The following is a 24492-nucleotide window of genomic DNA, read 5'->3' as shown; positions in this document are numbered from 1 at the left end:
GCACTGCCCCCCAGTTAACCTGGTGCCCCTCCCCAGAAAATTACAGCCTCTACTAGGCCCCCCATAACAAAACCCTGGCTATGCCAATGGGTATGCCCTTGATCCAGAGGGAGAAAATTTTGCGCTCTTCTGAAGATCACAGCGGCCGAATAGATAAAACAACTAAATACTGGTAGTTGGTTGTGAGTTCGCACCTCATCGATGGGCTGGCCACATTGGAGTTTTCCGGATTTTCTTTCCAATTATAACACTTAAATAGGAGCTAGTTTTCCATAGAAAATTCTCCCGGGAGGCATCCCCCTTCGAAGATCGCCCACAAGTCGTGTTGCCGTATGCAAACAAATACAACTGAAGATCACAGATGTATAAACAATAATCTTATTGCAATTATTTTTTAATAATTAAATGTTCTGAAAACGGTGAACCTTTTGCTTCAATCGGACGTTTGTACGATGTAAACAGATCTACGATATGTTCAATTTTCAAAAATAAGAGTAAAATTAAGGAATATGTTCAAAATTGTGGAAACATATCTTCAAAGATTGTTTCCAAAAGACACGGCATAGTGATGGATGAAATGGAAAGATCTTTATCATCGTGGATTGATGATCAACATCAAAATAATGTCCCTCTGAGTTTTTCAATTATTCAAGCTAAGGCTTTTAGTTTGCATGAAGATTGGAAGAGTAGATTAAATGAAAATTCTAACATGGTATTTCGAGCAAGTAATGGCTGGTTTGACAAATTTAAAATGAGATACGGTATTCAACTAACTCTTGACAACTTTATAAAGAAAACACCCGAAAGCACTTAAACACACCTCGTTAACTTAATTATGTATACATATTGATAAAATTGACTTTCGAACATTCAACATTCGCACACACTTTCAGAAACCAATTATGTGCGAAAGTCGAGGGCCACCTGTATATCACTCTAGGTCACATTATATATAACATATATAATGTGTTCCATATTCATGGCTTCTTACCAAACCGCTTGTATATATCATAAATAAAAGTAGTAAGGCCACAATTTACTGGTAAACAGCAAATTACTATACAACTTTATTACTATTACTTTGTTTTCTGACAACCACCTCCTTGATTACACCGCAATTAAGATGTGCACCATCAATCAGAAGGGTCGGGATGCCAAAAAATTTACTTGCATCCTCATCCCGATATACTATATATAAAAATAAAAACTACCGTATTTTATGGACTATAAGACACTACGGACTATAAGACGCACCTGAATTTTGAAGGCAATTTTTCGAAGAAAAAAGTGCGTCTTATAGTCCATACAATACGGTAATTAACAGTAGCAATTGTTTACTTACAGATGTGCACGATTTTAAAAAGGACCAGTATTCTAAACAGAAAATTTCTCAAGATTCTTCAAAATACAGAACATTTTTCCAGAAAATCTTGCTTTGTGAGGCATTTTGACATCCCAACAAACAATACAGAATGGTCTCATACAATATGGGACATCTGGTCACTTTACAAGTTCACTTCAGTTTTAAAACTATAAAGATTGTTCTGCTTTTCCAATATATTTACACAAATTGTACAAATTGAAGCATCGTTCCAAACCACGGTAACCACATGTACACAAATCTCTTTCCATAATGTTCGTGGCACTATATCGGGTTTCTCACTACAGATTCCGGTTCAACAAGAATCACATAGACTGTACATGCACTTCTATCTATGGATAGGATAATTCTGCATACTTTTTACACGAGTGAATAATTTATCAATCATTATTTTGTCTTATATAAAATAAAAATAATCCTCGATTTAAATTTATTTAACAATTTATATATACAAAATATTAAATATTACATTATAAGAACAATATTCACTAATTCACATTTGTTGCATTCTAGCTAAGACTTCTTCCACTTCTTTGTTAATGTTGGACATGGCAACAATTTGGTCGAATGATGTATTAACATTTGATGCCTGTTTATGATTCCCAGGCTTTGGTAACTTGCAGCGACAGGAAGGTAATGGATGCATGAAGAAATACTCGTGTATCAAAGCCTAAATGAAAGAAAATTTAGATTTGAATTAGTGTTTGGAATCATTAAAAACAAGTTTAACAAATATTCATATATTAAGGAAAGATCCGACACTATCAGACTATAATAAGACTGTTAAAAAGAACAAAATGACTATAGCTTAGGCAGAACAGCTAGTTCTTAACCAAACAGCAATGGCTAAATGGGAGATGGCAGATATTGTATTACTGAATTCAAAAGAAAATCTCCTGTAAGAACAGCAGAAATGCCCATCATCACTATGAGTATAAATAAAAAAAATGATAGGAATGACTGATTCTGACATATGGCTACTGACATTGTTGAGACTGGCAAAAATGATGACATGAGAATTGTATGCAAATAGAATCTATCAAGGCTAATTGTACTAATATGTTTTATATTAATATCAGCAGAATCTGATATTATTTAACATGACTTACATTATTACATATTTATACATATTTACATATCTTTATTACATACCATATGTAATTAAATACAAATAATAAATGAATATGTCAGATTTTTTAACTATGCTATTAGAAATTATTTATGAATGAATCTATAAGGTAATATAGAGTGCCCTTATTGTTTATCACCCAAACAGGGACAATATTTTAAAAATAGGTCTAAACATGAATAATTTTAAAAAAATTATTTATATATTGCCCAATAAATTGGTTATATTGCATTAGAATGGCTTATAAAATGGTTCTATTTAAAATTTATTCTATTTTTCATGGTGAAAAACAGGAAAATTCTGGGACTGTCACAGAGAAACCAGGACATATGGTCACTCTAAAGCCTGACGTAAGCAGTCAATATCAAAGCAAATTTGTCTGCAATTGAAGGATGGACTCAGGTAAGTCTTTTTGACAGAATGTACGCAGCCTGTTTGACAAAGAGCATATTCAACTTGTTGAATATTTCATTTGGTGACTACTAGTGCTCATGTGCAGTCAATCATCAATTCATGAAGTCATTGACAGTAGTCAAACTGTCATGACATAAAATCCAGTTTCTGTCTACATGTTAAAGAAATCATGTCGACTAGTTTGTGCCAGGCTTAATGTAATATTACTAACTTGAAAAACTTCAATAACTAAGTAACAATTAATTTAACTTTTTAATTAATAGTTTAAGAAGATCTAGAGTGAAGCTTGGCTCAGATTGGATTCAAACCCTCTAAATCTTGAAACTATATCACTAATTATGAACCAAATTTAAAGAATTTATCAAATTTTAGCACATTATGAATGCTTCTTCAGTCACAAAAATGTTATGATAATCATGTTGAACATGTTAAAAGTGAAAGGAACTGATTGTATGTGTAAACTCTAGCATGACATCCACATTGCACTCCAATAACATTATCCAAAATGAAGACATTGATGAGTTGCAGCACAGTCTGTCAGATACTAAAGAAGCTAGAGAGTAAACAAATTCATAGATTATTGGTTTGTTTACATAAACTGACATCTCTGCAAAATCCAATCTAGAGGATAAAGGTCTGCTTGAAAGGATCTGCATCCAATATTGATCCTCTCATAACGAATCAGTCAGATTGGTATAGCGTGTAAGAGAGACGCCCCTCATCCATGAGACAGGCCAGACATACGGTAAATTTCAAAATGACTGCTGAAATATATACAAAAGTCATCCTACAAAAACAAATAGAAGTTAGGGTTAATGTTACCTTAGGTAGCCAAGATGGCGGCTCGTCTCTAATTCCAGCAAGGAAACAGTGGGACGCACATTCTAACCTAACCTAACCTATTCTAATAATTTGGTTGCTAATAATTATGGTAATTTATTAGAATAGGTTAGGTTAGGTTAGAATATGCGTTCCACTGTTTCCTTGCTGGAATTAGAGACGAGCCGCCATCTTGGCTACCTTTAGGTAACATTAACCAAAGTAAGAAGTGGTCCTAGAGAACAGAATTATGAATGGATCTTATGGGGGAAGAGAGAAAATCTTAGACAAAAATCAAAATAAAATGCTTTTATTTTCAGGTAAAAATAACGATATATTATTTTAACTTTTGACTCTACTAATCAGAAACTTCACTAGTATAATAAGTCTTATTAATAAACAAAGTCCAAGTAAACAATGTTTGTACAGAAATGTAAAACCGTAAGGACAAATCCAGAGTTAAAAGAGTCCACTTGTCAAAAAGATTGCAAATTAGAAGTTTGCAGTCTTCTTAATCTTGAGTAGAATCATTACATTTCTCATCTTCTTCACATCATCTAATATTTTTGATATAATTTAACTTTAGATGAATCTTACTTTATGACTGTTTAATGTTAATTTATCACTGTATCTTTTTATAGATAAGTTCTCTTACAAATTTCACTGTTATAAATTATACCAAGTATTATTATATCTGTATTTTAATAAAATTATAAAATATAATTTTTAAATCTTACCTGATCTGCTGCTAACCGTTTCTTAGAATTGTAAACTAAAAATGATTTCAACAGCTCCAATGCATCTGCAGATGCTTCCGGAATTAATTCCTCAAAATTCATAGGAGTATAATTGGGAAACATTATTTTATTATAATCCGGTAATTCAGTCAAACCCTAATTTATCAAAAAGAAAAACTTTCAGTGTAGAATTTAGGTCATTACATTATTTCAAACAATTAGATAATGGAAATAAGTTGCGATTTTCTACATTGAGAAAATTTCAACTCGATCACACATGCAGAATTATATCACAATTACTTTATAGATGTCTTGTGAACAGCTATGCAGTTTCTGTGGCGAGAATGCAGTGAATATAAAACCATTACTGTGATAGCATGAACTGGCCTTAATAAGTTCTAGTGCTTTTGAGTTCCAATGCTCTTTGGAAGTAAACTGGAAAAAAAGCATTCCCTACTTTTCCTATCGAGTTCCCGAGGATGAGTGTTACATTTCAAATCACTAGAATTTGTTATCTTACAAGGAAATGTTCATTTATGATATAAAAAGTTCTCAAAAAAAATATTTTATTTAATTCAACTTGAAAATAATGTGTGAATCTGAAATCTGTAATGCTGCAGTTGTAGGAATGAGAAGAAATGTACAATTCATAAATCAGAAAAAGAGCCTCTACATTGTGTTCACATTCAGTAAACACAATGTAGAGCAGGGATGGGAAACCTGTGGCCCGCATTCATAAAATGTGAATAAATATATCAATTTCCCAGCTTAAGGAAGTATGCAACAAAAATTCAAACGTTATTTTCTACAACTTATGTATAAGAATAGTTTTTTCCACAATGAATTTAGTAAAAATTAAAACAAGAAACCAGCTAACAGACACATCGAAACTAATTTAAAACTAGCAGTGACGAATATTTAACCAAATATGTCCAATATATTACGTTTACATCAGTTCCAGAAGCTAAATTAAGTATACCTATGCTAGTTTATAATTATATATGAATAAATAATTCTGATTTACCAACATTTTTTTTCTCTTTCTTTTGTATGTGGCCCGCATCAGTTCAAAAGTCTTAAAATGTGGCCCTTATATAGAAAAAGGTTGACCATCCCTGATGTAGAGGCTCTCCTGAGTGATTTATGGAGAGCCTCTACTCTGATTTATGTAGACACAATGGAGAGCCTCTACATTGTGTTCACTGAACACAATGTAGAAGCTCTCCTGACTGATCACCTGAATTTTTATATATTTTTTCTTTAATTTTCCATTCAATTTCATGAAGTGTTCTTTAGTTATTTTGAAACTACAGTGAATTTTCCTAATTAAATTAATTAAATTTAGTCACTGGTTCTCGTTCCTACTTTGTTAAAACAATTAGAAATGAAAACTAATAGAAAGTGGCATTGAATGCAATGTAGAAGCTCTCTTACCTGATTCATGAATTGCATATTTCTCCTCATCTTTGTGTCTACAGCTTCACTGACTTCAGATTTAGACATTATTTTCCAAGCATTTTTCTTCTTTATTTTGCATATTAATATTTTTCTTTTTAGAATATAAATATTTAAAGTAAAATAAAAACATTTTGCTATTAAATGTATAAAACTAAAGATCTAAATTGAGAACGTTAATCAAGAAAAGAAGGTGATTAATCAATAAATGATAAATCATCTTTACATTCAAGTCCACCCTAATTAAAACCTCAGTTTCTTTTTTGATGTTTTCTATCCATTGGGCAGCAAGAGGGTTTTTTTCGACTCATTGTGTGTGTTCAGTCAAGTGGTGAAGGACTGGACCCCCCACATATCTGGGACAGATCACCCCAAAAAATTCCTGGACATTTTCTGACCATCCAGATTTATCCTGGTGATGAATCCCAGAACAGTGATGTCCTGTGATTAATGGCGTGTGAGGTCCTAAAATGTGGTCCCTGAGGGTTTAATAATGCAATGTTATTGTTTTCTGTCTCATGCCATTAATGTTGGCTCTCCATTTAGCAGGATTTTCAGGCAATTCAATCACCTTTGTCACTGCTGAAACACAGTAAAATTGGCTTCCAGTTAGAATTGTCTTCAAGTACTTCGGCAACAGAGTACTGGGACAATGTATATTTTTACCCATCATTCTTAGAACTACATACAGTGTGGTATGAAAATTTTGAAAAGGTGCAAAAAATAGCAAACATTACATTTTAAAACTTAAATACAAAATTAAATTGAAAAATGTAAAACTTTAAGTTGAAAGTTTTGCTGCTATTTTAAAAATTCCTATAATTCATTGCCAATTGCCTTCTGTTTTGCATAAAGTGTGTAGGAACGTAAGAAAGCAATTGCATTGCTCTATGAATCATCAGGAAACAGCAATGCAATGGCACTAAGTGGAAAGCCAGCATAAACAACCCTAATTAAATTGATATTCACAACAAAGAACTTGATCGATGAAAAGATGAGAATAAACTACATATTATTAGTGTGCTATCATTAGCATATACAGTAGAGCATCGATTATCCGATCCCCAATTAACCGACTTATCGGTTAACCGACCGCGTTCTAGTCGGCAAATTCAAATGTCCGCTAGTGATGTGGCGCTACAATATTTGGTTATGTCTTGGCTACTTTAATATTATTTTTGTTAAATTTTTGCATGTTTTAGCTGGCAGCACTGGCTCGACCATGAAAGGGAGGCTAGTATTTAAACCAGGCCTAATACACTATACTAATAATGTATTTTTTCCATACTTTTCAGTTATCCGACAAACCCCAGTCCCCAAATTAAGTCGGATAAACAATGCTCTACTGTATTATTTAGTGTACAGGCAGTTATGATGTATTTTGGTATTCGGCAGGCTTCCTTAACCTCAACCAATCATGGCAGCGTAAATTTCTGTGTTTCAATTAGCTTATTTTCATTTTAACACAACTCATTAACTACAGACAATTTTTATGCTTTATATTCTTTTTCAGCATAATACAGTTTCTATAAAGGTCATTAATAAGTGGTGTATGAAGAGTTCTTTTTGTGAAAATGGGAGGATTTTCTCTTTCAGGTGCTTAGTGTAAAGTAGTTTATGATAGTGTAATAAAACTTTTTGGAGTCTTCTATCAGTCAGTTATGGTTGTATATTCCAATATTAAGTTCAATATACCTACAGTTTTTATTTAGTTCATCATTATCAATCTATATTTTTAATTCAATATATTCAATAACATTTTATGAGTAACTTACGGGCCAGTTTTCTTCTGTCGGCGTTCCAAGTGCACGAAGAACTAAACACAATTGCTCAATGTCATTTTCTCCCTCAAAGAAAATAAAAGAATTTTATAAAAATGAGCAAAATCAGAATTTGTGCAACAAGATCATGGTGTAAAAAAATGTTAAACTAACTCGAAACAAAGGAAATCTGTTTAGCATTTCGCCAAAAATACATCCTACGGCCCTGTGTGAAGATTATCTCATATTTTAAATTATGGTGTAACTATTACACTGTAAATTAATGAAAAATTTATATATTAACCATAAATCCACTCCTTCATCATATTTGAGAGCTCCATATAATAATTCGGGTGCTCTGTACCATCTGAAAAGTTATATTGTATTAAATATTACTCTAGAATATAGACAAATATCTAAATGTTAAGATGTAATTCAATGCCTCGTAGCCACTTGATGACTGTATAATCTGTCGCCCTCCCTCTCAAACAATCGAGCTTGTCCGAAGTCGGCTATTTTAAGATGTCCCAACGAACCGATCAATAGATTTGCAGGTTTTAAATCCTGAAAAATAATAATTATTATATTGTATAATTAGGCAAACAGAAAATTAATTACACTATAATTTTAATTCAAAGTTTTCTCAAGAGAATAAAACAGTTTTGAATTGACAGTGTATAAAGTACGTACATACGGTTAAAAATTTAACAAGTTTACTAGAACATACAAAATGATATTTTTTTAAACTCCTACACTGTGAACATTAAGAGGCTCTTTCCATTATGGGTTTGGCCAGGTCTACAAAAAGGGTAGCCAGATGGTGAGAATGAGGCTCGACATATCTGAGAACTACTACTCTGAAAAATCACTTGGGTTTTTCAACTTCCTGGATTCGATCCCCGGCTCCAGGATGGTAGGCTGATGCCTTAACCAACTCAACCATCCAGCTGACCAAAAGCAGAATGGTTATAAAGTCCTTTAACGTTTCTAAAGATAAATTTCTGAAGATAAACAACACACTTTCTGGTTTGGAAGTTGACCCTTTTGAATGCCTTTGCAGACTGGGGTTTTCTGATTATTTCCAAAAACAGTGGTATGTTACCTTACGAGAAAAATGGGGAATTGCCTGGGGTCCCCACCAACAGAGGATCCCAAACCATTCTTTTATAAGAAAATATTTAACCCAAAGAAAAATGTTTAAGTCAACACTGTTCCTTGGACCCCCTAATTCAAATTCACCTGGCTCCATGAGACTGTAATGTGCCACTCTTCAAAAAATCCTAAAAAACAACCAATAATATTTGTCATGATATTTCGGAATTTGTTTCTTTGTATTTTCGTTAACACGAAACAATTAATAAAATAATGATTAAAAAAATGTTTTAAAAAATTACAATAAAATGTCATTTTTTTAACTACATTAATTTTAAAAAGTCTGATGTAATAAGTATGGTGTTTATGTTGATAAAGTTTAAATCAGATTAGTTTCAGTATCAGAACTATGTATTAGGTTGTAAAGATGGAATCTAGACATTTCAATTTTATTCAAAAATGTTCTAAAGCATTTGACGTAAGTACATAAGTAGATTAATCAGCGGCATTTCATCATATATTTCATTGGAAATAGATGCATTGACAATTTCTACCAATACAAACTTTCAAAAGTGTTGCTTCGTGTGTTGTTGCTCTACCACTTCAGAAGTGGCCACAATGCAACAAAGGCTTGCAATTTCATTGCAAGGTATTTGGGTAAGGATACAGTCAACAGACTGACCCATTACAAATGGTACAAGAAATTCAAGGATGAAGTTTTCTCATTTTAAGATGAACCCCATCCATGCATTGATTCCACCTTCAATGATGATGTTCTCCCATAATTGATAAACAATAATCCATGGTTGACCACCATTAGCAAAACAATTTGAATGTTTCCTACACGATCATCACCAATCACCTTTGTACCCTTGGTAAGGTGAATAAATTAGACAAAAGATTGCTCCACAAATTGACTGCTGCAAACAAAATTTGCCAAGCCGCCATTTGTAATTCATTGCTCACCAAGCACTACACATTCAACTGGCTCAAATCAACTGTGACTGGAGATAGAAGTGAGTTTACACTACAATGAAACATGCAAGCATTTGTGGGCAAACAGGCTGTTGCAAAAGTCAAAGGCCAATAGTGCACAAGAAGGTGACAATATGCATTTCATGGAATGTTCGGGGCATCATTATTATGCAGCTACTTCCAACCAATACCATTGTCACAAAAGAACTCTATTGCAAACAACTTGTTTGAACATCAAGAGCGAAGAACATTGTCCAAAAATTGACAAAGTCCAATACCATCTCAACAATGTGCCAGCACATAGAGCAGTGGTCCCCAACCCTATGCCCGCGGGCACCATGGCGCCCGCCAATCGTTTTACGTGTGCCCGCCACTGTACGACCACGATAAAAATAAAAATATTTCGGTTTTCGATAAAATGCTATGTAAAAGTTTTTTCACTTTGAATGATTAACCATTCAAAAGTAGAAATGGCGTCCAACACAGATGAAAGTACAAAGCGAAATGCGACCGATCTCTTTTTCCCCTCCGCCAAATCTGCACCAATTCAATTTCCCATACCTGAAATGAAGTAAATTGGTCCGTTCTGAATACATAAAATCAAAGTAGGGAAACGTGTAGGGCCTGTAACTTGGAGTGACCTAGAAATTTCAGCAGTCGTTAACTAAAAAAAAAAAAAGAAGAAGAGAAGAAGAAGAAGAAGAAGAAAAAAAAAAAAAAAAAGGTCAGCAGCCATCTAATGTCACATTATATATGATTTGTTTAGAAGCAACTTATTTAAATGGAGCCCCAATTTAAATTTTGTCTAGGGCAGCTAGAGGCTTAATCCAGCGCTGTTAACTATGTCCAAATATAAATTCACCTTGAAAAAATAAATGGTGCCCGTCGTCCAGCCGGTATTCTAGAATGTGCTCTTAGGTACAAAAAGGTTGGGGACCCCTGACATAGAGTAAAGACAACTTTAGAGAAGCTGGCCAGTCTGGGCTGGAAGGTGCTGCCTCATTCACCTTAAAGTCCAGACTTGACACCTACTGACTACTATCTGTTTCGTGCCCTGCAGAACCAGATTGCCTGTATACAGTTCAATGACAATTGAGACTCTTGTTCACGGGGTTAAAAGTATGCAGCAAAGATGACAAGATGCAATTGATATTGATAGTGACTACCTACAAGACTGAACTGTAATTATTGTTAAGCAAATTGTCAATAAAGTTCTTCTTTTTTAAATGTCTAAATTTCATCTTTACACCCTGATATTCCTGACCTGAAATTATCATTTATTAAATGTAAAGCTTCACTGACTGATGACTTTCTGAAAGCAGCCATTTTACAAAACATCAATATATTAAATACATGCTACTTCAGCATTGGAAATGATAATTTTTTCATTAAATATATTTCTTACTTCTACCACAGATGAATTGAAGCCATCCATCTTCATAGATGGATGACTTGGATTCATCTGTAAACTTGTAAAATTCTGCATGAGTAAGACCACTCTTTGTCTGTTAGAAAAAAGCTGGCTTGATGAGCAAGACTTGTCCATAAACCGGATAGTGTTAAAAACCTAATAACCATACAAAAATTTGGTTTTCATTAATCCTCATGGCTGCTTATACACTCTTCATGAACAAAAGATTTACTATACTTAAAATAAGTAAAACTAATTGAATTAAATGTATTTTAAAAATGTTCATTATGTCTTCTATGTTGAAATAGCATTTCAAGTACATGGAAAACAGCATTATTGATATGTTTACAATGCACAATATCAAAAATTTCATATCAAATATGTGATTAGATATAATTGTCCGAAACAACTATTAACATTCTCTAGTTATTATCATTTTCATTCCTACGGTATCCACCCATAGAGACCAAAATGATTTAATAAAATCACGCTCTGTATTTCAGTGCACTTATAGCAGTTGTTATTGCATGATTTTAAAGTGCTCTATGTGCACTTTAAAATCATGCTCCATACTTCAAAACCAATTCAATTAAACTTATTTATAGAAGTTCTTGAATTTTTTTTGCAAGTCTATATAAATAATAATGCAAATAAATTTTAAAGACTTGCCTGACAATGCTAACAGCAATATCTGTAATTCATAAAGCCATAAAAGTATTAATATTTCCAACAATCTAAGTAATGTTTATTGCCTATTTGGTGAATGTTGTATATTTTTTTCATGATTCAAGAATATTGAAAAATTATAACATAAGAGTGATTGTTTCATAATATAGGCAAGCTCAATACCTTTGACCCAAGACAGCATGATTCCTATCTATCTCAAACTCAATATTTTATGAGTATTGAACACGAAAATTTGTCTGTCTGATGGTAAAAGTTCTAACACTTAATTTTATACCAGGTGGTTCAACCACTATCTGGAATTTCAGTAATGGTGATGAAAATGAATATGTTACATAGCACCAATTTCTGTATTTTTCTCTAATACTCCCTCCTCCATACACACTGATATTTCTCCCATCTTTTTGGCAATGATGCTATCCCCACAAAATAGAAGTCTTTTGGCCAGTGTAGACACCACTGCATGATGAACTCTTTGACTTCAGCATTTTGGGTGAAGCTCCTTCCAAGATTTCTTTCAGAGGGCCAAACATGTAATAATGGGATGATCCAGAATTTCTTAAGCAAGTCCGTTGATCATCTCCACCATGTGCAGAGCCAAAACCAACCAAAAATACCTTCTATTCTGCATAAACACATCTCACTAAACCAAATTTCATGGGGAAATGTTTATTTACCCATGAGATTTCTGATAGCTGAAGGTGAAAGAACCATTCTATTCATAGCATGTGGAGGGAGTTACTTAGAAAAAGAAACATAAATTGGGACTGAGTATCATCTACCATTCCATCACCATTACCGAGATTCTGGACAATGCTGAACCACTCTTGTATTAACATGCATGTATTACAATTAAATTTTGTTTTCATGTTTGTAATGGAACAAGTTTCAAACATTTGTGGGGAAGTACTCGATCTTTAGAGTATTCCCCGTGCAGGAACAAAACAAAAAGAAACTTCAAAGAAATAAATCACACACACTATGACTCCAATGCAAGGAACTTAAAGTTTATTTTAGTCCTTCCAATCACTACTCTGTCCCTTCGCTATAACAGACACTAAAACAAAAGAAACAACACACACAAAAAACAATCTCGTGACTCTATCGTCTACACGTCCTCTCTCCATTCTTTCTTCCCTAAAAAAAGTCCTACTTCTTCCGTTGAGCATTCGCGATCTCCCCCCCTTCCTCCTTGATCCAGGTTTTTTTTTTTGTTGTTCTCGAAAACGTGGCCCATCCTTTCTTTACCCTGCAGCCCACCCAAGGATCATGCAATAGAACACGTGATCTTTGGACCACATATCTCCCCTTCTCCCATTAACTTTTACAACAGGAAGCTTTTACGCTATGAGGGCCTGTCCCTCCTTTACACCGTGAACCACCCAAGGGGTTGGTTACGAGCCGGTTAGGCAACAGAACATGTGGTCTTCAGACCACACATTTGTATTTCCATTCTATGTTTAAAAGATATTCCATGTTTTGAATTTTATTCTAAAATTTTTATGTTCTTTTGTAGAGTATCTATGCCCTAAATGCATTCAAAATGTTAATCACTAAATCTCTAACTGCACTTACTATAATAAACCTAAATACCCAAATAGCCTTTAAAATGCAGTCCAATTTATTTACGTACCACATGTTTTCGGTCAAATTAACTGACCTTCGTCAGGATTGAGCAAAATTTTTTCCAAACAGAAAAAATTCTAGAACATTTTTAAATCCTAAAAACCTTCGCAGATTCGATTGCACAAGTCCATTTGCTCTTTTAAACTTGTACAGCCGCCGTTTTCCATACCAATGTGATTTTATACGATTTCCGAAAATTTATAGCTTGCCCTTTAATATTGTACTTATGAATATGCCAGGCTTATGCATATTTTAGATGTCGTCCGCTTGCAACCTTTTTTATAACTTCTGCATTGTCCCATTTGATTGAAACATCCAATGAACACAATTGTGACATAATCAAGGACAACATAACCATAATGTGTGTGTGTGTGTATATTAGTGCTGACAAAAACTGGAAATTCTCAAAACTGGTTAACTAGTTTCCATAAAAATCAGTTTCAAAACTGGTTTGAATTTGGAGAACTAACATTTTATTATCATATTTTATTAATATTTATAAAATACTACAGTTAAAATTAGCCAAGATTCATAAATATGCCTGTATCACATATTATTCCTGCCAAAAAAAGAAGTTATTGTTTCTTGGATGCTGGTAAATGCCTTAACAAATAGCATTTGAAAACTTTACTGTTTTAACTCTTTAAACATAAAATCCATTTGAAACTAAATCGACCAATGGGAAAGTTGTTTGACTGTTTTGCAATACAAGTTTCCCTTGTAACCTGAGGAGTGTTTTAAGTGGTTTCTTGGTGTTTATACGCCCTTTGTGACGCACTTGGAACCCCCCACAAGACAGGAATACAGACAATTACTCTGAATACTTTATTTGGGGTCCTTCCTGGACCGGGTGATCTCCACTCTTATACATTAGTCAGGGCCGTCTGTCTTGTATGCCTTCTGGCGGTGCCAGCTCCATAACACGTTTCCCTTTTTTTTTTGTTTTGAAATAACTAAAACACATAAACTTACAACTTAAGTTGACCTGATGTTTCTTCCCATGCATAGCTGAGTTGGAGGTGGTAACAAGTTCCTAGGAGTGTTTATCCAATTTTGCAAAGCCAAATACCGATCTTGATCTGCTTCTGTTGTCTTTTTAAGTATGGTTTTTTATCATTTAAACATGCCGTTCTATGTGGCCATTCCTCTGGGGGTATCGAGGACTGATATCGAGGGGGTACAATGCCTGATACTGCATTTGTCACAAAAGCAATTAAAAGCTACTGACAAGAATAGGGGACCATCAATCATCAATATCTCTGGACTTCCAAATTGTGAAAAGGTTTCTTTGAATTTGGAAATGACTTTAGAAGCATCAGTCAATGGCATTTTATAAACTTCAAGATAACCACTGTATCTATCCACAATTAGCAAATATGGACTGTTGGCCAAATAGAAAATATCTGCTGTTGCTTCTTGCCATGGATATGTAGGAATTCTGTGGAGTGTCAGCGGTTCTTTTATCTGAGCTGGTGAAAACCTTTGACATTGCCTACAGGATTTTACTACTTCTATGTTGCGATTCATTCCTGGCCAACATACCTTATTTACCTTATTCCTCGCTCTACTAAGTGAAGCATTTATTCCTAGATGTGCAGCATGAATTTGCTGAAGAACTCTGGTTCTTTGTTTCTCTGGAATCATTAAGGCAGGTCCTTTACATATAATATCCTTCCATAGATATAGGTCTTCTTTAAAATCGTAGTAGGTTTGATGTTTGATGGTATAGACTTTTTATGTACTGGCCATCCTTCTGATGTGTATTTCTTTAGAGTTTGCAGACTTTGATCTTGTCTTGTGTTTTCAGCTAATTCTATGAGTTTGGTGTCTGTAATTTTCATACCAACTGTTCTTATTAATACTTGTTTGTCTAGGTCTGGTGTTGTGAAATTGGGTGTAGAATGCCTTACGTCCCTTGAAAGAACATCTGCAATGAGATTGTCTTCATGGCTTGTAGTATAGATTAAAGTCGTAAGCCAATAACTTTAGCATTAATCTCTGCAGTCTAGGAGACAATGCTCTTAATGGTTTTTTAATCAGCGTGATTAAAGGTTGGTGGTCAGTATATGCTACAAATGATCTTCCGAGTAGCAGGTGATCAAACTTTTTACATCCATAATATAAGGTGAGTAGTTCCTTTTCAATTTGGGAATAGTTTTGTTGTGTATCATTCAAAGATGATGATGAAAAAGCTAAGGGAAGCTAAGCTTCTTGTGAAACTGTTGCTCCTAGAGCATGCTGACTGGCATCTGTATGTAGGGTTATAATTTTGTTTGTATCAAATTGTGCTAACGTTTGAGGCTGTGTTAAAATTTTCTTTATATAATTAAAATCCCTTCTTGCCTCTTCTGTCCATGTCCATTCAATATTTTTCCTGAGAAGCTGCCTAAGATTGTGTGTGAGATTTGATAAGTTAGGTATAAACTTGCCTAAATAATTCACTAATCCCAAGAATCTTTGTAGTACTTTTTGATTTTCTGGTTCTTTTAATTGTTGAATGGCAATAAGTTTTGATTCTTCTGGTTTTCCCGTCTGGTCGTATTATGTGCCCTACAAAGGTGACTTGCCTTTGTGCCAGTTGGATCTTGCTTTTTTCAATTTTAAAGCCATGAGTTTCTGCTCTTTGTAAGACTTTTATCAGTTTTTGATTATGCTCTCTTAATGTGTTGCCATAGATTAGAACATCGTCCATATATGTGTGAATGCCTTCAATATCTGAAAGTATTGTGTCGATGGCTCTTTGAAAATGCTCTGATGCTGTTGTGACTCCAAATGGTAATCTTGTAAATTTATATTTTCCGAAAGGTGTATTCATTATTAACAGTTTTTGTGATTGTTCTTCTACCAGTAGCTGAAAGAAGGCTGATTTAGCATCCATAACTGTATAGTATCTGATTTTTGGAATGCTTGATAACAGTTCTGTTGGCAATGGTATCTGATAATTATCTCTAATAATGTATTTATTTAACTCACACGGATCCATACACAGGCATAATTTTCCTTGTTTCTTTTTAATAATGACCATTGAGTGGAGCCAACTAGAAGTTTCTTCTGTCTTTTTTAAGATTTCTTTTCTAACCAGATCCTCTAATTCTTGTTTAACTTCTGTTTTTAAAGCCTCAGGGATCCTTCTAGGAGGAACAAGTTTTGGAATTTCATTTTGATTTAGTTTGATTGTAACTTCATGTTTGAGTTTGCCACTTTCCTCGAATACACTGGAATAAGATTCCAAAATATCTTCTGGGTTAAGTTCAGGTGTAATAGAATTTATCCTTTTAATAAGGTCTAGTTTTTTGCATGCATCTCTGCTCAAGAGAGGTAGTCCATGCGTCCTGACGACAAGGAATTTGCTCATGGTTTCATGGCTTCCAGACTTAAGTCAAAGGTGACATTCACCAACGATAGGTATTCTTTTGCATGTGAAGGTATAGGCTTTGACCTTAGTCTGTTTTATCTTTGGAGAATTTGTCCATTGCTTCAAATATGTCCAAAAGATAACATTAGTGTTTGCTCCAGTATCTAATTTGATTTTAGTGGGATTCCCATTTATTTCAATGACTTATTCCCAGTGTTCATGCGTGACTTCATTCAGCACAACGATTCTATCCAATAGATAATCTTCCTCATCTGAGATGATGGAAAAATTAGGATTATCAATTTCATTTATTTTTTTCCCCTTACATGCTGAAGAAAAATGGTTTTTCTTTTTGCATTTAAAACAAAATTTGCCAAAAGCTGGACAGTTTCCATACTTGTGTATAGTTAGGCATTTGTGGCATTTTTTATTCTTGACACTATTTTTATTTGTCATACACATATTCAATTTTTTCGGTTTATCTTTTTGTCTTGGAAACTTGACTTTTCACCTTGCTCACTGTTATTTTAGATAATGGGTGCTTAGATAATTCAGATGCTCTTGCCATGTCTATTGCTTTGGCCAATGTTAATGTCGGATCTTGCAGCATTTTTTGTCTGATGTCTCCTTGACATCTTGTATGCCTAAGACAATTCTGTCTCTTATGAGAGATTCTGTTAGGGTGCCAAAATCTCATCCTTGAGCTTTTGTATGTAGCTCTGTTACAAATTCGTCTACAGATTGTCCTGGCTTCTGTACAAGCGAGAAAAATACATATCTACTATAGATAGTGTTCTTATATGGCTGGAAATGGTCCATAAATTTAGCTAAGATTTCATCCATTGTCGGATTCGTGGCATTTTCCTCTAAATGGAAATTATTGTATATTTCTAAGCCTTTCTCTCTGATAATATGGAACAGTATAGCTCTCTGCTGCAGAATACTTTTTGCAGGTAAATCTATAGCCGTTGCACAAATGTCCAGTCGTTGCTTCCATAAACTCCAATTTTCTGGATTTGACGTATCCATGGAAAAAGGTTCCGAAGGAGTTAAAATATTCATCTCACTTTTTAATTAAATTATATATATATATATTTCTTCTAGTTTAAAGTATAATCATTATATTAATATACTAAGGGGACTTTCTGTCCGCCACAGCATCAACCTTTGAACGAAGTGTCTAATTACTTCTTCAAGTTGGCGCATGTTCGTTAAGCCTTGTTTCCTTCACTGGCTTAATTATCTGCTGCCACCATGTTTTAAGTGGTTTACTTCGTCAATGAATGGCATTATTTTAGAAAGTTAAGGATGGAAATTAGTGCCACATACAAATTATAATGTTATTACACTGAAATTTTCTCATATTATATAAGTTATGTGGAAGTATCTTAAATCCAAGCATATTTATTATCAACTAAATGTCAAAAAAGGCAAGTAATATACAATTATGCCAATTTCATTTCCTGTTCAAAAACTGGCTCATGATTTCTGATATAATTGCAGTTTACTAAAAACTGGTTTTGTTGCCAATATATATATATATATATACAAGGTTTGATCAAAAAGTATCTGACTATTTTTTCCTAGTAAACCAGAGAAAGGGGAAGGGTGGGAGTATATATATCATGTATCTGTAAATTTTTCCCAAGTGCTAAGCCAAACCAATATGTGTAGGCAGTTTGTGTATCATAGTGTGTACATGCTTGTTATATTGCTATTTCCTTATCAGAATGAATGAGTGCATTGAGCAGCAAATTTATATCAAACTCTACCAAAAACTTGGTAATATGTAATCGCAAACCATCAAAAAGATACAAAAGGCTTTAGGTAATGATTCTATGGGGAAAATCCAAATTAGAAAGTGATACAAAATCAAGATCTTGTTGATGGTGTGTTTTGACCATCATGTGGTTTACTTCTGATGGGCAAATTGTCACCAAAAAATACTACCCACAAATAATTCTGCACCTCTAAGATGCAGTTCGTCACAAGAAACCACACCTGTGGCACAGCAAAGCTTGGAAATTTTATCATGACAACACCCTGAGTCATTCATTAAATCTGACTCAGGAGTAGATTTATGGAATAGATACTTCAAGTGTAGTAGAATCACTATTTGCCAGACTTGGGTCCTTGCAACTTGTGGCTCTTCCCCAAGCTGAAGATGCCATTAAAGAAATTGAGATTTTACAACAGCAAAAACATCAAAGCCAAAGTAACAAGGGCACTGATCCCAAAAAATACTGTTCAGAATTGCTTTTGCAAGGGAAAATAGTGCTAGAATAAGTGTGTGGAATGTAAATTTGAAACACCACATACTTTTCTCCTTACAAAGATTATATACTTTTTGATTAGATATAATACATATATATCTACACCCAATGGATCCTCAATTTACATTGTAGTTATGTTCATAAAAAAGTGTAACTTATAACAAAATAACATATATTAAATATCAGTTTACAATTGAACTAATGTGTTATGTGGGAGATATGTTCAACATCAATTAACTTTGAATTTATATGGAAGTGTAGGCATAGAAAAAAGAATGTATTTATTTAAATTTCAATAAAATAAAATTAAGAATCACTTTTATTATGTATGTTTGTTAGTTAAAAGGTTAACCCCTTAATGACATGTGACACTCATCTGACATGAGTGTCCGATTACTAGTATCATAGTAACTTCAGTACCATCGGGCATCTGACTGGCCACTCCCATCATTAGATTCAATAGGCTTAAACTGCAGATATCAAGAAATTAAAGCATATTTAATGATTGTATTATTATTTATATGTTGCAGTGATGTGCTGTGACATTTGATGATAGAGAAGCTATGCCTGCTCTAGAAAAAATCATTGGAAGTGTTATACGATATTTTGGTGTGTAGCATCCACCAGCTAAACTGTGAGGTTGATGCTCTGTAAAGCACATGCACAAATGCCTGTTAATCTGGCTGCTTTACACGATTCAAATATTTTGGCCATGGAGCTATCCCGTATTCAACAATACAGCACTTCCATTGGGAATATGCATGTATGAATTTATATTCAAATATACAATAGCAATCTTTTTTTTTTTTTTTCACATGTAGTATAGAAATTTGTAATAAGATACATAATGCAGTTATAATAAAATATTAATTTTAATTAATTCAAAGTACATTAAAATATGAAAATAATTGCACAATATGTATTTATTTATTTTTATTTATTATTTATATTTTAGAAAATACAAGGGAAGCAGTACTTCCACAGCTTCCATGATGTTGGAAACTTTAGTTACTTTTTAAAATGATTTCTAGCTTCAGGATAAGTTTTACTGTTTTTATGGTTTCATTATCTCGTCAAACATTATACTATGATTTCGGTTCATTCTGTTACCAATAAATCAATTCCTGCTGTTTATTAAAGCTGTAAATAACTCTAGGACATACACAGGATATCATAAGAGGACTCAATTCGAGACTAGAACAATTATACCTCGCATACCAAATTGCATTGGTGCATTCATACATCACTAGACTCAATATATTTTATTGTGGAACCTCCAAATTTTATTGGAAGAACACAACTTGGGAACCCGTGAACTATAGGAATTTAAAAATTTATACAGTATTCTGGAATAGAATACTGTATATATAAATTTTTAAATAGCTCCCCATAGCTCTACCAATCTCCTTAAATATGTTATGAAGGGGATGGTAGTATTTGACCACTCTATAGTCCACTTTGGAAATGTCCTTTATATCCAAATTTGGGATGTACTGGAAGTTGTTGATGAGTGTTTATATGGTCCTAGGACCTAGGACTTTGGACTGATACTCCAAGAAGTGTTTTGATGTAGCAGAGCTCTTCCAGTCTGTCAACAACATCAGAGCAGTGGGTGTGAACCCTTCTAATCAGGGTTCTGATTAATAACAGATAAGGTATGTTTATTTTGAAAATGAAAAATTTACTTCTTGAATATATTTAACAGGTTTAAGATTAAGACTACTAAAAACAAATGTTTGCTAACTTTGGGGTAGTTAAGAGGCACTTTCTTTTATACCTACAAATACAACAGACTCAGCTGAGCCTTCAATGATGCAGCTACATGGAGAGATTCAGTATATCATGCACTGCCCATGAAAAATTATTGAAATATAATCTGAATACAAATCCCAATCCCCACAGTTGCAGACAAACAAACACTTTTGTCACTTCAGTCATACAATCAATGAAAAATAAAAAATGTACCTATTTTGTTTTTTATTTTCATAGTATTAAACAAACAAAATTAGTGTACTTTAATCATTATAAAGAATACTCAAAATTAAAATACTAACTATAGAACTATTTAAAAGCAATATACATACTCTGTGTAAAATGCCATGACTGTGACAGTAAGCAACACCCTTTAGCAGCATCTGCATATAAGATTTAATTTGAGATTCCAACAGAGGATGGTCGGCATCCCTGAGCAAAACTGAGAGATCTGTCGGCATGTATTCAAACACCAAAACAATGCCAGATCCATGAGGAAAGACATCTAATAACTCAACCACCTGAAAAATTAACAATAAATAGAACAATATACATAGTGTGACAATGAAGTTCCTGGACTGATCTTATTATAGAAAATCTAACAGTCCCTCACTATAAATTATCGTAAAATTAGTTAGTACATAATTTTATGATGAGGGAGAAAGTTTCAACATGTTTGGTGTAGCAATTGGAGAGTATTGCAAGTTTATACATTATGACATAATCTCAGATGTCATGATCAGATATGAAACAGTGAGCTTCAATTAAATTTTGTATTAATCTCAAAAAATCAATCATCAAAATATATGAACTATTGAAAGATGCTTATGGAGATGTTGCTTTATCAAAAACATTTCAGGGAAGGAATGATTGGATAATATCAAAAGAATTGGCCATCCATCCCAAGAACATCAAGAATGAGTGAATTAGCAGCTCCCATCCAGAAATTACCCCTATGATCAAAAAGTATTGGGAATGATTCAATAAAACACAAGATTTCAATTTATTCATGAAAATTTATGTTGTCCCCTTCAAAATAATCTCCTCCCACTGCAATGCATTTATGCCAACATTTATTTCAAAACATGCTTTAAAGTCATTTTCATGACACCCTTCGGGAGTCAGAAAATTTTATTTTATGGCATTGACTCAAAACAGTGAAATTTTAATCAAGGAAATGGGGAAAAAGTCACAAAGTGCCATATCAGAAGAATACAGAGCTTGCTGAACCATATTTGTTGAATTTCTGGCAAAAAATTCACACAGGTGAGTTGTGGTGCAAAATGCATAAGTGAAGAAATTCATAGAAAATGACCTCGTTTGTGGCATTTTTTGCTGCAAATCATGCAGAATTTCTATGAATTACTTCATGCAGATGATGCAAAAAACTCAAATAATATTCTTTATTGACAGTTTGGCCAGTCAGAAGGAATTTATGACAACACCACAACAATAGAAGAATACAGTCAACATAACCTTAAACCTTGATTTTTGACTGACTTTGACATGATCTTTATGGTCTTGCTTCTCATTTTAAGCACCATTCACTTGATTGTTGAGCTGTTTCAATGTCAAAAGCACATATCCATGTTTCATTACCAGTAATGATATGTTTTAAAAACAAAATTCACCTCCAGAAAACATTTCCTTGGCTACTCAAACATGATGTTTTTGGAAAAAATTCAATGTTTCGAGATGACTCAAGAAGCAATGCATCACAAGCACAAATGATCTTTTAAAATTGCTTGACAAGAACCAAATAATACTGGAACATGTTCAATAATGTTTCTAATTGTTAAATGATGATGATTGAGCACCAAATCTCTGACTTGAGTGACATGTTGTTCATCAGTTTAAGTGGATGGTCTATGCCTTCTTTGCATTCCTTGAACATCTTGTACCACGCAAAAACTCTCGTTTTTGATAGAATTTCTTCACCAAAGGCTTTTTGCAACATTTCCATTGCAAAAACAAAATTTAATGTATATTCTTTGCTCAATTACACTAGGAATTTTGAAAAATTTCTAGTGCAACATTCTTTACACTCAAAACAAGCATTTATGCAAACGAAAATAGACAATGGTGTACGGATTGCTGTTATATGTCAATGAAAGTCATACCAAACAAAGATAGTGCCTTCTTACATGCATACAGTTAAAATGAACCATTCCCAATCCTTTTTGATCAGAGAAGTATTAACTGTGACTGAATTTTAGGAGTTTAAATGTTCATGTAATTAACTGGGATCAATTGAGAGATGGCGAGACTCACGTTAACTCAAGTCTTGGCAAGAGAAAAGTCTGTGCACAGTTTGTTCTCAATTTGCTGATGGAAGATGAAAAATATCAGCATGCCATTTTGTCTCAAGAATTCATCGACATGGCTGATTCAGACAAAAATTTTTTGAAACTGATTGTCACAAGAGATGAGACTTAGTGTTCCATGCAGCCATGTTTCAGAGTGTAACATGGCTAAGTCCAAAAAGGCCAAAAGCACAGAGTCAGAATGCAAAAATCATGTGTCAAGACGATGCTCATTGTTTTTCTCAATTTCAATAGAGCAATTTGCAAAGAACTTGTCCTGTGAGTAGAAAATATCACATTGGTATCTGGACAGGCTTCTGAAGTGCACTCATTAGATGCAGGATCATACCAACAAGTCATCTTGGTTTCTGCTCCACAACAGTGCTCCAATGCATTCACCAGCACTGGTCACACAGTTTTGACCAAAAAAAAAAAAGTTGTTGTGTTTCTACATACTTCTTACTTGCTCAGGCAGACATTTTCTAATTTCCTAGGATAAAATTAAATTCAAAGGGACTATTTTTGATGATGTACCATCCATTCAAAACAGTGCAACAGAGGAGCCGAAGACTATTCTAGAAAAAAACTTCTCAGCAAGCCTTATATCATGATATAGTCGTTGCAAAGCAGGCAAAAATAGCGAAGATTATGTCGAAGGGCAACTATACAAAAATTTGTTTCTGTGTTGCTATAATAAAATCAGTTCAAGTACTTTATTGTCACACTTTATGTGTATTTATTACAAGTTTACAATCATTCAACTTACATTCTCATGTTGAATTTGTTGAAGAGTCTTGATTTCTCTATAAAGATACTTTTTTTTTATCAAAACTGACAATCAAAAATCTCAGTAGAAATTACTTTTAGGCAATTTTTATCTATATATACATAAAAATTGCCTAAAAGTAACTTCTACTAGAATTTCTATCTGTATTTAATGTTATATAATGTATAAAAATATATTAACCTTATCACAACACACGAAATTCCATTTTCCAGTTTTTTAAATGGAACTACCTTCAATGCAACCACGGAACCATTAGCAATACGTCTGGCTTTCATCACAACACCGTGAGCTCCTTCCCCGATACGACCCAACACGTTATAGTCGTTCATGATCGTTTGCTACACGTGCTCAAAAAAAAACATGCTCCTAACAACAAACAAACTATTAAGCGCCACCTAACATACTTAGTAGAACGTATTCATTAAAAAATTAATTTAAATTGAAATAAATTGTTTTAGTAATGAATCTTTTAAAATAATTTCTTTAAATATAAATCATTCTTTTCAACCTGCTTATGGCGTATCTGACATATTTTATTT

At 33.5% G+C, this 24492-nt stretch overlaps 1 protein-coding gene across 3 annotated transcripts; it reads right to left on the bottom strand.

Moving 5' to 3' along the window:
* Window positions 1–1794: 1794 nt before the first annotated feature.
* On the bottom strand, window positions 1795–24317 carry LOC136988696 (cyclin-dependent kinase 20-like). Of its 3 annotated transcripts, none has more exons than XM_067286632.1 (9): window positions 24134–24317; window positions 23933–23969; window positions 21196–21384; window positions 8138–8259; window positions 8000–8062; window positions 7870–7921; window positions 7711–7782; window positions 4481–4636; window positions 1795–2051 (listed from the first exon to the last, which is right to left on the bottom strand). In XM_067286632.1, exons 1-9 carry the CDS (start codon window positions 24280–24282, stop codon window positions 1875–1877), a joined length of 1017 nt encoding a protein of 338 aa, XP_067142733.1. In that variant the 5' UTR covers window positions 24283–24317; the 3' UTR covers window positions 1795–1874. The 3 variants fall into 3 exon arrangements, with proteins under 3 accessions (XP_067142733.1, XP_067142732.1, XP_067142734.1); XM_067286631.1 differs by having other exon boundaries at window positions 8000–8069; window positions 8145–8259; XM_067286633.1 differs by lacking the exon at window positions 21196–21384 and having other exon boundaries at window positions 8000–8069; window positions 8145–8259.
* Window positions 24318–24492: the final 175 nt, after the last annotated feature.

The sequence above is a fragment of the Centruroides vittatus genome, unplaced genomic scaffold, assembly GCF_030686945.1.
Source record: "Centruroides vittatus isolate TY-2023 unplaced genomic scaffold, ASM3068694v2 scaffold_384, whole genome shotgun sequence".
Taxonomy (NCBI): Eukaryota; Metazoa; Arthropoda; class Arachnida; order Scorpiones; family Buthidae; genus Centruroides; species Centruroides vittatus.
This window is presented reverse-complemented; position numbering and strand designations above follow the sequence as displayed.

What these genes read in the sequence shown, in the direction of transcription:
- LOC136988696 (XM_067286632.1), bottom strand. Translation starts at nt 24,282, where the DNA reads ATGAACGACTATAACGTGTTGGGTCGTATCGGGGAAGGAGCTCACGGT. An exon ending in ATTTCGTGTGTTGTGATAAG is followed by an intron (nt 23,970 to 24,133) that starts GTTAATATATTT and finishes GTATCTTTATAG; the next exon opens with AGAAATCAAGACTCTTCAAC. An exon ending in ACAGATTTCCTTTGTTTCGA is followed by an intron (nt 7,783 to 7,869) that starts GTTAGTTTAACA and finishes ATTTTCTTTGAG; the next exon opens with GGAGAAAATGACATTGAGCA.